General features: G+C 51.1%; 1 protein-coding gene across 2 annotated transcripts in view; it reads right to left on the bottom strand.

The window, feature by feature from the left end:
• Positions 1-14,011, bottom strand: part of DUSP8 (dual specificity phosphatase 8) — a 78,433-nt gene that overhangs the window by 56,295 nt on the left and 8,127 nt on the right. For both annotated transcript variants that reach the window (XM_039537330.1, XM_039537332.1), the window contains exon 2: positions 2,186-2,591. In XM_039537330.1, coding sequence (XP_039393264.1) covers positions 2,186-2,416 — 231 coding nt within the window. In that variant the 5' untranslated portion in view covers positions 2,417-2,591. The remainder of the gene's footprint in view (positions 1-2,185; positions 2,592-14,011) is intronic.

The raw sequence follows: 14,011 nt of genomic DNA, 5'->3' as shown, positions 1-14,011 counted from the left end.
ACGTGCAGGGCATCAGTGCTCCGTTGCTGCTGCTGCACGTGACCATGCCCACTGCAGAGGTAACCCCAGCCCAGGGGAGAGTGGATACACCTCTCTCTCTCTCTCTCTCTTTCTTTGCCAGTTTGTAAAAACTGCTTATTCGGCCTTATTCACCAGCGGATTTAAGAACATCTAAATCCGTGCAGGAAGAATTCTCTGCAATCCCCTCCAATTCCCCGGCCTGAAGCATCAGTAAAGCGGATTGGAGGCAAGGCTCCCCCACCCCACCGTGCAAACCTCCTTGATCCAGGCAGGGTGATGTCACCGGCAGCCAATCAGGAAGCCCGTGTGCGCGCGTGCATGGGGAGGGGGTGTGAGGACGCCACAGATGGCTCCAGCTGGGCCTAGCATTTGATTAATCGCCTGAATTACCCTCACTTTGCCATAAAATGGGGGGGGGGGGAGAGAAGAGAGAGAAAGGAGAAGAATGAACAGTAAAAGCAGGAGCAACTGCAGAGAGCAAGCCACAAATGGAGAGGCCTCGGGAGAGAGCTTATTGTTAAACGGCCCAGCATCCACCTGGGTTAATGCAAAGCATGGGGAGAGAGCAGCCCTGCAGACAGAGGGCGAGAGAACAGGGGATGCACCGGGTGGCTGAACAGTTGCTGCTGCTACGGTATCACGTGCCCTCAGTGTGGGCAGGTTTCCAGCTGCATGTTGGTTTAAGCCAATGCCAGGGCCACCCTGCAGGAGGATGCACTCTAGGGAGGCTTCTGGCACATTACCCCCACAAGGAGCTGTGTCAGCGTGAATGCTGCCTGCCTGCCTGGGAGGTTCCAGGCCAATAAGCCCCACGCCTGGCAGAGCAAGGAGCCGGGGCCGATCCCGTGAAGCACCGACACAGCTAGCAGCAGCCGGGAGACCCCGCGGATCTCAAGCCCTGGGCACCCCCCTTTAGAAATGGGCGTATTAGTACCGGGGTAAATAGGCAACAAATGGGGCCCAATCAGTTTGGATTTTCCCCAAGCCCCAGAATGCCTCTGAGGGTGGAAGGGGGAAGGTCAGCACCAAACCCCACCAACAGGGCCAGCATGGTAGGGACGACTTTTCTGTGGGCAGAGGTGAGGCTCCCTCCTGCCCCTTAGCCCGATGGCAGGGCACACAAAAGGAGCGGAAGACTGGTATGGCGCCCCATCAGCAGCCCAGCCCCGCCATTCACCCTGCACGCAATTAGCTCTCATTGACATGAATCCCACTTGAAAGGATTATCCCCGCCCCCCCTTAGCCCCTGGACTCCCAGAGGGATGGCTGCTAGCAGGTGGGTTTTGTACAGCTGTTTTTGCAGGGGCGGTTCCATCAGGCAAGGAGCTAAGAGAAACGAATAATGCTTGCACCATTCAGTGCGCGAGAAAGTAGAGTCGTGTAACAAAGAGAGCTTACAAAAGGGTAAGTACAGCAGCCAGCTGACCGGCTGCAGGGGAGCAAGGAGATGAACAGAGATCCTGTACAGCAGTGCTTCCGAGCCTATTGGCAAAGTCCACCCTGGTGGGGGTAGGACTTGCTCCTGCCAGCACTGAAGCAGCCATCAGGGCACCAGTGCCATTTTAAATCTAGTCGGACCTGAATCCACACAGCTGGGGGCGATCAGAGCCTGATCCAAACTCTGGGGCTCAGCCCAACAAGGCGGATAAGCGAAGAAAAAGCAATGCCACTGGAAAGGAGCACTGGCGTCCCAAGGGAGGAGGAATATGGGTCCCTTTAGAGGGCTAGCGATGGAAGAGAGGAGGGAGGAGTTTTTAGTGGGGATTAAGTACTAGCTACTAGAGGGCTGTGGGGCTGGTTTGCCAATGCAATGCCCCTTGCCCAAGGCTGACACACCCGTTAGTCTCTCCGGTGGCAGCCTCAGGTAAGGGACAGTAGAGCAACACAAAAGGGCAGCCTCCTTTAACGGCTCAACCCCACTCCTTGCCACATTAATAGGCAACACCGCTGTGGGCCGTGGACACAGAGTGTTGGGGGGAGGGACGACTGCTCTGCCTCTGTGAGATGGCAGTGGCTGGGTTCCCCTCAAAGGGACTGGAATGAGCAGCAGAAGAGCGAGCCAGTAGCAGGCACTTCCATCTTGTTGCTCCATACGATGGTCATGTGCCCTCTCAGGCCAGATGCCTATCTGCTAGGTGGGGGGCCCTAGTGGAAAGGCAGGTACCTTCATCTTGGAGGCTGGCTGGATGAGCTCCGTGATGCAGACTTTGTCCTGCTGAAGCCGCCTCTTGACCAGCTTGGAGCAGCAGATGTTGACGGAGCTGAGGACGTGCCAGGAGTTATACTCCACGAAGGAGCGGCTGTCAATGACCAAGGTGCCCTCGGCCCCGTTCCTCAGGAGGCTGGCCAGCTTCTTAGCATCCATCACTTTGCGTGGGAGTCTGTCCCCGGCCATAATGGACCCGTCCCCTCCGCAGTGACTGGGAGGAAGGGAGGGAAGGCCAGGGGCAGGGAAGCCAGCACAGATCTCCCAAAGGGGAGAGGGAGTGGGATACAGCGCGAGCAGGGCAGCACCTGTCCTGATCTTGCCACGCCGCTAAAGCCCAGGATGCCAAGTCATCGTGCCGAACCTGTTGAGGAGAGCGGAAACCCAGAGTCAGGTGTTATGACAGCATGGGCAGCCCTGGGAATTCACCTGGAAACAAGTTTCCAAGAGCCAAATCCTATCTCAGCCACATGAGCCAACGGCCGAGTCCAATGGGGTTACTCTTGATTTACACCAAGGTAGCCACGGAGAGAAGCTGGCATGGACGGTGGCACTTTCTACATGGAATGTCAAGGTACATTCACTTGTCAGATCAGCCAGCTGGGCAGAAAGGTGAAAATGGAGACTGCAGAACAGAGCTGAGAGTGCTGGTCTTCTAGGTCTCTGCAATACCTGCTGCACCCCCTCGCTACCTGAGTGTATCCCTCCACAGGGCCCGTTCCCTCTCTCAGCCTGCCCTACCGCCATACAACAGCTTCTCCCCTCACAAACACACAGAACTTCCACCTCAATCCCTCTCCCCCTCCCCCCCCCGCCCCAGAAACCCAGTCCAGGGTATGGAAGGAGGCAGCTCAAAGGAGCGGGATTCAGCATATTGGGGGCAGTTTCATTAAACACTGTAACCAGAATCTTTCCGCTCTCCCGATCACCGCTAGCCCGGAGGTGGTCCCGCTCCCGCCTGACCCTGCCCGGACCAGCTCACTGAAGCACATTGTCAGAGGCAGGGCCAGTGTGAAGGGCAGGAGCCGTGGGGCCCCAACCACCATGAGATTAACAAAGAAGTTAGAGGGACATGGACCGGTAAAGCCCAGCTCATGACCCCCTCGTCCCCACCCTGTAGCTGGCTGCAAGGGGGTGCTGGGTTCATAGCAAGTGCTCTCCCTTCCTCCAAGGAAATGAAGTTATTCAGCCCAGCAGCCTAGCTCTCATCAGGAGCACCCCTGCAGTGACCAGCCAGCATAAGCCAAAGGCCAGCACACAGCATGACCAGCTTTTGCATTACCTAAGCCCTGGGCCCCAGGGTTGGAAGAAGCAGCAGCCCAGCAAACTTTAACACAAAGTTAACTCGGGAGATCAAGGGGGTTTGAACCCAGCACTTGTGCCAGACTGATTAGCTATTCTGGGTGCCTGAAAAGGGGCCTTCTTTTCAGAGTGGGTGCTCAACACCTGCTGAAAAATGGGGCCCTTTCAGGTGTCTAAACTTTGTGCACCCACAAATCACTAGCAGCTTCTGAAAATATTGGACTCTGAACGTTATTCCCGGCTCTGATGTGCTGTGTAACCTTGGGCAGGTCACTTAGCTGCTCTGTGTTTCAATTTCCCCATTTGTGAAATGGGAATACTACTTCACTCTCCCCCAGGGGTGTCTTGGAGAGGGGCTCATTAGTGTTAGTGATGTGTTCAGAGATCCCCCATGGAAGCTTCCGTAGACCTGCTAAGTGCTCTACAAAGCCCAAAACTCAGCATCTGGGAGCATTCTGCTCACATCCTGCAGGATGTCTGCCTGGCAGGCACAGGGGAAAGGTTCAGGCCTCTTCAGTTTTAATGCCCTGCATCACTGTAGGACACAAGGAGAGCCATTCAGAAATAGTAACCAGGTTATTACAGTGCAGACCACATTGTATAGAAAACCCACAGGCCGTACCAGGGCAGCCCAATGTGTCTGAGCTGGGAAAAGTGAACACCACTTCTAGAGGGGCCAGTTCAGGGCAATGTCAGGCCCACTGACTTTCTTGGAGCCAGGATTTGTCGCAAAGACAGTAGCAGGCATCTCAATCACTCAAAGGATGCTGGTTGTTCTCAGTCGTTTCCATATTCTGATCCCTCTTCTCCTCCCCCCCCCCCCCCCGCCCCACCATGTAGCAATTCAGAAAGGGCATAGCTAGGGTTGTTATGTCCCTACATTGTTGTTCCCCCCACCCCCAAGCTGGAAATCCACAGAACATCAGACTATTCACATTTTCCCACGCATACCATTACTCCTATAGAAGAGCCTTTCAAATGACAACTGGTACATGAGTCCAGACACACAAAGAGAAGCATGTGAAATGGTTAACTCTGCTGTCGTTTTAATAGTAATAACCAGCTTTGATGTCAACTCCCACTCAAAGCCAAAAGGAGGGGGAAAAAAAAATCACTCTTCCACTGCTGCTGCTATTTCAGTCTTCATTGTTTATTTGTATCATGTTAGCTGCAGCATCCAGTGGTCCCAAGCGAGAACAGGGCCCCATCATGCGAGGCACTGTACTAAAAACATATGGTGAGAGAGCATCTCTGCCCCAAGGAGCTTTCCATCTCAGTAGACAGGATAAAGGCTCAATACCATATCTATTTATATGGTGAAGGCCCTTCCTCAACCAGGGGGAGTGAGAGAGAAATCCCGCTCTTTAAAAGGTAAGTGATTCTAGAGAACACAGCGAACATCCAGAAAGACATAAATCCTCAGAATATGGGGTTTTCCCCCCCAGCATCTGAAGGCTTCTGTTAACCCTGCTGATGAGCAACCCTACAATAATAAACCCCCTCTTCTGGGCACAGAAAGATCCACACCCCAAAGCACTAGGATCACTAGGATCTATACCCTCAAACTTCCAGTGCCAAGATTCATGCTCCCAGTCTCGGGACACAACAGAAACGATACACCAAAAAACCCACATACTCACAAACACACCCAACCCACCCATCACCATATTAAATTTAGTTTAAAACCCACCAGGAAATGATGATTATGGCCCCCTTACAGCACAGAAAGCTTCTCACAGCTTTGTGCAATTGTCCCCTGTACCACTGTGCGCTGGTATCACTTTATATCTCAGCACAAGGATTCCAATCAGAGCTCAGCTACCCCTTCCCGTGGCCAGCTCACAATCCCTCCTCACCACGGCTATTCACACACTCGTATTTTTTTTTCTTCTAGGGCGGGTTTCAAAAATTGAAACAGTTCTAATTAAGAGGCCTGGGGGAGGGGGAGGAGGGAAGGCTGGCTCCTGCTGTGATATGACACACCTCATTATGCAGTAACAGCCTCGCTGGAGACTCCCCGCTGCACTTGGGCTATAGAGCATGGGCAATCAGAAAGGATGCAAATTAGCCAGCTTTTGCAAGGTTTCTCTCCCTCTCTCCGCTCCTGTCCCCTCTCCCTTCTCCATCAGGGAATACAAGCTGCCAATTCCCCTCCTGATTCCTCAAACGCCAGCCAGGAAAAATAGGAATTGGAAGAGAGAGACAGACAAAGAGGTGGAGATAAGGTTCAGACGGAGGAATAGGTATGAAACACTGGAGTGGGATGGAAGGGTGTCCACCAGAGACGGGAAAGGGGGAGAAAGAGAGCTTATTATCCAAGGAGATAATAGGATCCATTCCTCTCACTCTCCAGACTGCGAAGAAGGGGTGGCTTTGGGGTTTTCAAACACAATCAGAGGGGCTTGGGGAAGATAACAGCCCCTTTATCTCCTAATTGCTCCAAGAAAAGCCAGTTTGGAAGAGGTTGTGTGTGGTCAGTTCTGAGAGGCGAGCAAGCGTTTAGATGGACAAAGCTAGAGATGGCGGGGAAAGGCAGCCAGGCCCAACCGATAACCCCCACTGCCCCAGAGAGGACTCTGGTGTACACAGGTGGTGTGCTCTCCCCTCTAGCTCTTCCAAAATGAAGGCTGCAAGGACAGCCCAGCAGCTCAGTCCAGACAATCCACCATCCCTTGACACCTAAAGAGTTGTTTATTCTAGTGCACTCCCACCCACTCAGCATCATGGGAGGCAGAAGGGTCTATTGGATAAGGTAACACTACACTGGGTCATGGGACTCAGGAGGGCTCCACGTCTGACCTGCTGTGTGACCTGGGGCAAGTCATCTCACCTCTCCGTGCCTCCTCCTGCCCCCCACCCTTTGTCTTTGACTGTAAGCTCTTTGGGGCAGGGACTCTCTCACTACGTGTTTGTAGGGTGCCCAGCACAACAAGGTCACAATCTCAGCTGTAGTCTCTGGGTGCTAAGAAATACAAAAAAATAAATTATGTCTGGTTGTGCCGACAAGGTGCCAAACAGAGACGCGGGCACGATCCCTGATCACGTATTCCCTGTCTCCCCACAGACACGAACACCAGGAAGCTATTCACTCAGGCAGGCATCAGGGCAGCATCCTCTTTCAAGTGAGGTTCTGCTCTGGAGGGAGACTATGCAGAAGTAGATCTGCTTCCTGTATGAATTCAGAATCACATCTGCTGACTTAATTGGACTACAGCAAATTTTGACAGCTTTATTTTATTTTATTGCGGATAGCCCTGCAGTGCCGGTATTGCTATGGGAGAGTGAGCTAAAGTCTGATCCTGCTGGAACATCACACTAAGTTCCATTTGCAGAATCTTTATTGCTGGTGATGCAGGAACCAGAAAATGCTGCATCCCTTCACTAGTCTCCCCCACTTCCCCGCAAGCTTCCCACCATTGCTACCACCTGGTTCAGCTGTACGGATGGTAACAGCAGCAGTAGTGCTAGCACAGACATAAGCTCCTGGCACTAGTTATTAACATTACAGAAACACCTAGGAACCCTGATCAGCAATCAAGGTCCCATCGTGCTAGGCACTGTCCACACAAAACAGAGTTCCTGCCCTGCCCTGTCCTGTCCTATCCACCAGGAAGTAGCAGAAGAGGTGGTCAGTGCTTTTACCACTATGCTGTGCAGTCACAGTGAGAGCGTGTCTCGGTGACACGGTGGTAAAAATACCAATGGCTGCTATCTGCTCTATGTTATTGCTCTCAACCTTGCCAAAGCCAGTGGGGCTACACCGTCCAGCGGGGACAGCAACAGCAGGAAATTGTGAGGGAGGCATGCAGGGAAAGCTAGTGGAGGCAAGGCCAAGAGAGCCCAGCTTGACTCTCACATCACAGGCTGGGCTTGGCTTGGCGGGCTGGCAGCAAGAAGAGAAACATTTTTACTTGTAAACCAAGGATATTTGTTCTACAGTCACTGAAAGACACTGAGCCGGACACCCTGCAGTGCTGTGTTTTACAGTCTCTCTTAAAAGTACAAACGAACTTTAACATGAAGTTAACTGGGGAGATACCAGGAGAGGAGAAATAAGGGAAGTGTCTTCTTCCTTCTTGCCAACTGGGTCAAAGTGAAGGAGCAGGAATGGCTGGTGGATGCTGCTGAGCAAGGTCCAGAGAGGTCTCCCATTACCTCATCACCATGACAGGAGACCACAAGTCCAAAGGAAGGGAAAAGGTTAACCTGAAACCTAAATTGGGGTTTCAGAAACAAAGCTGTGTCCCTCTCTTATCACTCTATTAAAGCTGCCTTAATCGTCTTGAGCATTCCTGAAGAACATTACCATAATCCTTTAATCCCACCTCTCCCTGAAGTGCCTGTAATGAGGAGATGGGCCACAGGCTTAGCTGAATGGGGACAGCAAAGCAGGCGGCGCCATGCTGCTGCTCAGGGACAGAAAGACAGCTTCATGTGTGCCTTACGCTCCCCAAGCACCCTCCATCTCAAGACAGTGGGGCAGACTGGTTCCTGGCATGCAACTCCATTGAAATACACATCAACGGAATCGCGCAGGGGTCAGCACCAGGGGTTTAACCACACACAGTAGAGCGTGCCCTGCAATGCAAGCCCAAAGCGGGAGCCAAACATTTCTATGCAATAACTTGGAAACACTCAGCTCCCTGGGCCTGAACTGTGCTGCCCCGAGTGCTCATTTGCTCAGGTGCACAAGTGGCTATATCCGGTGGGAAAAAATGGAGAATCAGGCCCAGGGTTTTCGGCTGCCCATTCAGGTCTCCAACTCCTCCATCTGCCCTCATATCCCCTCATTACCTTAGGACTCAGACTGCTTCTTTTTCCTGCTGCTGGTGCAGGACCCCCCCTGGAGAACCCCTTTCACAAATTACAGGTGGTTTCTTGGGGGAGACACCTAGCCAGGAAGCCTCAAGATGAGAGCTGTGGGAAACCTTAAAGAATGCCAGAGAAGGTGGTACCTGGCCTTCAGAACATGGCGTTGGGTGAGGATCTAAGGCCAACAGGCAGCCATCTGTCCTCATCCTTCTTCCTCCCCATAAAGGGCCCTCAGGCATGTCCCCGAGGAGGGGCAACGCATGGGCAGCTGAATTCAGACAGTATTGGCCCCTGCACCAACATCCAAATCAGATTATTTCCCCACAATTGGAGTAATCAACATCTCACACACCCGTGCGTATAATATAGCGCAGCACCTGTTCCACACACACAGTCCTACACACTTAGAGAAGCCATGCAAAGGTTCATGCGCCCTAGATGCACATCTGTTTTGGCAGGCTCGGCAAGCACATAGGAAGCTCTGGAGAAGAATAGAGCCTGAATTCATACCTGTGCTGTTGCAGAGACAGAGCTCAGCCTCTCAGGTCCACCCTATCTTGCACCCTGTCTGTAATTAGGCACCAATGGGCCATTGCAGCAGCAGCACACACCCACACACACCCACCACTCAGTATAGCAATGTCCTGGCCGCTCCTACTCTCAATACTTCACTCCCGCTGGCTGCCTCAGAATGCTCCCTGCACTAGGCCTCCTACTGGGGACATGTGCATAGGAAGGGTGCTGAGCTGGCTCCTGCAGAGGGTCTCACACTGGGGAGATGTTAACGAGGGGACCTCTGCAGATGTGCTGGTGTAGCAACCATTAACCAGGCCCCAGGTAGCCAGTTTCAGGTCACCGAATTGCTTTGCGCTAGCACTTGTGTCTCCATGATGGCTCTTCCCTTTAGTACACTGGTCTAACTCAGGAACTGCCCCTCTTGCTACCCTTGGCAAGTCAACTGCGCTGCAAGAAGTAGTGGGTTCGACACTGTTTGTGCCCCAGCCTGTTTCTGGCCCTTTTGTTCCTGCTCTCCCCATCCACTCCTGCTCCCTTCCCTGGTGTTTTCTGCTCCCCTCTGTTATTCCCGTAAGTCCTAAATATAGATGGAAGCAGCCAAGGCTCAGGGAAAGGGAAACGATCTGAAAGAAGGTTAACTATACCCTCGCAAGGCCAACAACTACCTCGTGTTTCTCCCTCTATTTTCTCTTTTCTCTTCCCAGCCAGTAGCAAGCAGAAGGGCCATCTATGGAAAGGGCTCATCCACACGCTGCTTTCTACCTTCTACCAGAGATCTCCCTTGCCGGACAACCATATTGAAATGCCAGAGACTTGACTACCATGGGTCCAACTGTACTCCCATCAGAAGCAAAACTCACACTGACTTTGATAGGGGCAGGATCAAGCCTAAACATTGGACATGACTTTAAAGCGGTCAGCTCAGGCCGAAGAGGCAACAGTTGATCATCCAGGCTGGATGTAGTACTGGAGAATATACTATAGGGGACAGTCCTGCACTGGGTGGACCAGACAGAAAACAAGTGATGGAGCAAATAGTTTTCACCATCAAAGACGGTCAGTGCACATCTGGACACAGGGAAGCAAAGGGGCAAGGAAAATACCACCTAGCTCTTTTCATCTATGACCTCAAAGTGCTTTACAATGAGAGGAAAGCATCATTATGTCCCCGTTGGGAAAACTGAAGTACCGAGAGCTGAAGCGATCTGCCTATCACCCAGTGACAGAACTCAGGTCTTTTCACCCTCTGACCAGCGCCGTGCCCAGCCACTGGGCTACGCAGCCTCTCAAGGTGCGCACAGGACAGGTGTTGACAGAACTTGTCAGTAATTCTTGGCTTAGCCATCAGGGACGGCAAGAGATTATCTGCCGGAAGGACTGCTGAGAAAGTAACTGTCAGCTTATGGTCTGAAACACTGGCAGGAGCGTTTAAGCTTCAGAGCTCTCCAGGTGCTTATTAAGATGTAAATTCTGGCACCGTTGCCAAGAATCCCCCCCGCATGCCTCCTAGTACTTGGGCACTTAGCAAACCCCCTCTGCCAGCTCACACTACCTGAGGGATCCCTAAATCATGGGACTATTACTAATTATTAGTATTTTGCAGCAGCAATCAGAGACATGGGACTCATTAACGAGTTAGCACCTCTGGTTTCCACAGCAACCATGTAGCTGCCAGGCAACAGCTGCGTCTCAAGCCCAATGGAGATATTAACTGGGTTTCTCTGCAGTAAAGGCACCTAGCAAGCAGCAGGAGCCTTGGCCCTGTCTTAACTGCACTGGCACTGCCTGGGTGACTCCAACCAGCCTCACAATCTGCTTGGGCCAGGGAAGGAGAGAGAGGAATGCCCTGACTCAGATTTGAACTCACAGAGAGGACTACAGGCTGCTTCCACCCCCTTTGTCACACATCAGTCTACAGCCTTTGCCTATCTGCAATTCCCCTTTTTGCTACTGAGGCTAAACACGTACAACCTAGGTTAAATGGCAGCTGTGGCTTCTGAGAACGACACCCAAACACCCAGCCAGCATGGGGCATGTTAGGACTATGGGGTGGTGATGGGAGGAGGCAGCATCAAGTATCACTGCTAGGATGGCCCTTGGAGATTTGTCAGCAGCCAACTTGGGATGCCCTTTAAAAAGAGATTCAGCATCACTTAAATGACTCTCCCCTTCTGAGGGGAGATTCCCTGTAGTTAACGTAGCCCGGGTGAGGATCCTCGTTAGAAGAACCTTGAAACACTGTCACCAAGATCTGTCAGCTCAGGCACAAAAATCGACTTAGCTTCTTCAAGGGAAAGGTGGGTAATGAAAACAAACGGCCATTAAAAACCCACAAATGATATTTTACTTTCCCAACAAGATAAAATGACTTGCCTCTAGGTTGCGTAAGGGATGGATCCCTCAAAAAAAGCCTGACGGCAGGGAATTGTCTTTCCACCTCAAGCATTTGGATAACTACAACAGAGCAAATCCCCATACAGGGATAGGTAGGTACTACAGTAGGACCTAGAGACCCCAGCCCAGCTCAGGGCCTCATAGCGCTAAGCACTGTACAATATATATAGCAAGAGCTTACAATCAAAATAGATCAGATCAGACAAAGGGTGAGGGTAAGACAACCTGCCCAAGGTCACACAGCAGATCAGAGAGAGATCTGAGAAAAGAAGCCATGTCTCACAGTCCAGTGCCCTATCTAACCTTGGAGAGGATTCTCCCAGGAGAGACAGATGAGCAGAGGAACCAATACAGAAAGGAGAAACCACCACGCTATCTCTCACTTGAGACTATCTTTCACTTGGCCCTTTGTACTGCCTGACCCCCCACCACCACCTTATGATCGTCACCAAGACCAAGCACAAGTTGTAGTGCTCTCACTGCAGCACACCATCTGTGCAAACAAATTTCACCTTAAGAAGTCTGGAAGGGGAGCTTCCAATTTTGGCCCAGCACGGCAGCTCAGTGGCAGCCGGCACATCCCTTGAACATACACAGGACTTAGGGGTTCAATGAGACTCTTACAGAAAACCCAACGTCCAAGAATTCTATTGTGTGTATCTTGGTGCACAATTCAAACCTTAGAAGTACAGATCTAGATGGACCATGATCCATTTGCAGCGGAGAGTGGCATATGTAAAGCCCAGGAGGCTTCCGTTTCCCACTATGCGTCCCTGCCAGCATTAAAACACCAGAAAGAAATCATTATAAGACTTGGGGGTGGGAATTAAACTCTAAAGCAAGAAGAAATGCAGCAGCATGGGGAACGGGAGACGGGAAGCGATCCAGCAAGCAGCTGGGCCTGTGTATGTCAGGCAGTCGAAGATGGAAGCTCTTCAGGGTTGGGTGATGTAGGTGAGTAAGTGCCTCAGCATTTCACCACTAAAGAACAATTACAGGTGAAATGAGTTTGTGGGTCTCAACCAAGTCCCAAATGTATGTTGTCTAAATTAGAGCTATTGAGAATGAGTGACGGTCACTGGTGAACCTGGGGACTGGAAGAAACAGAGGGGAGTGCAGCAGGTTAAGACCGAGGTGCAATGATACATGTAGCCCATTTGCACTGTACAGCGGCATTAGTTCCTCACATTTATGAGGAAAAAGATAAAAAATTGAATCCACGGTTTAGCAGAAACAACAGTTTAACAACCTTGCTCCCTGAAAGGTCTTACACAGTTTCTAATGACACCCATTGCAAACCATGGCATACAAATGGACTCCAGCTTGGGGTCTCTGCTAGTGTAAGTCAGCACAGAAGTCCAGGGAGTTTCACCATTTTACATCATCTGAGGATCTGGCCCTCCATTTCTAGGTATCCTAAAATCCAGAAATTAAACTCAACTCCAAAAAAGATGCTACAGTAATCTTCCAAGGGACTGCAGATCCACAAACCTAGTCACATGTAAGAAGTCTGGCTCTGTTTACATCCTGCCCAAATCGTTGTAGACCAAAAGAAAGTTTACCCCAATGCTGGGGAACAATCTAGTACTTGTCAATTGACGCTCTGCCCTCCTGTCAGAACCATAAAAGGAAGCCACCACTCCTAGATTTTGAGTGGCTCACCTATATCTAGAAGAATACACCCAGTAGGACGAGGAACATCTGGTATGCAGCGATATCCCACTCTCACCTTTTTGCTTAGGGCTTGTGATTTATTATAGGGTGGTTTTGTTTGGTCACTCTGAAATCATGGGGGTCAAGCCAAGTGACTTCTCATCTCTTCCATCCCTCCATCCATCCCAGACCAAATTATGGGCAGTGGCCACACAGGAGTCAGGACTTGCTGTTGTCACACTGGCTCTCTTTCCTGAATAAGCCCTGGTCGACACTGGGGGGAGGGGGGGCGTCAATCCAAGTTACGCAACTTCAGCTACTTGAGTAACATAGTTGAAGTCAACGTACTTAGATTGATGCTCCCCCATCAACTCCGCTTGCGCCTCTCGTGGCGCTGGAGTACAGGAGTCGACGAGAGAGCGCTCGGGGTCAATTTATCGTGTCTAGACTAGATGGGATAAGTCGATCCCTGCGGATTGATCGCTGCCCGCCGATCGGGCAGATAGTGTAGACATACCCTAAGAAATCTCATTGTTTGCCCCTTTGAAAGGGGGCTGGATATTGCACACTTTCCAGCACAGACCATCTCCAGAGAAGCCAGTAGTGGAATAGCTGGCAAAATGTGTTTCATTCATTAACCAGTTCACCTGCAAATAAGGGAGGGGGCTACACACCTCCCAATTCCAGGGGGTGTTTACTTTTCAAGGCACACATGATTTTACCATATTGTTTCAGACAACATAGTGTGCAATAGAAGAGTGACCCGATTCTACATCATGATCCGGCCAGTTCCAACATCAGTGCTTCAGCGGGTGTAATGAAAAGTATTTACGAAGTTTTGTCCTTTAGGACCCATTGCTGCCGCCCCAATAAGATCAGTTCTCTCTCTTTCCCACTTCTCTACCAGAGTCCTTCCAGATTTAGCCATAGCTCAAGCCCACCTTTGTGTCAATTACTGCCTGGGAAAGGATTGCCCTGGCACCAGACACATGGAAATTGAGGGGAAAAAAATGCAGCCAAAATAAAAAGATATGTATTGCAAAGAGACATGAAATTACAAGTGTCATTGTTTAGCAAGCGAACAGAATATGCACCACCACCCGTATT

Source organism: Mauremys reevesii, linkage group 4, assembly GCF_016161935.1.
Source record: "Mauremys reevesii isolate NIE-2019 linkage group 4, ASM1616193v1, whole genome shotgun sequence".
NCBI lineage: Eukaryota > Metazoa > Chordata > Testudines > Geoemydidae > Mauremys > Mauremys reevesii.
This window is presented reverse-complemented; position numbering and strand designations above follow the sequence as displayed.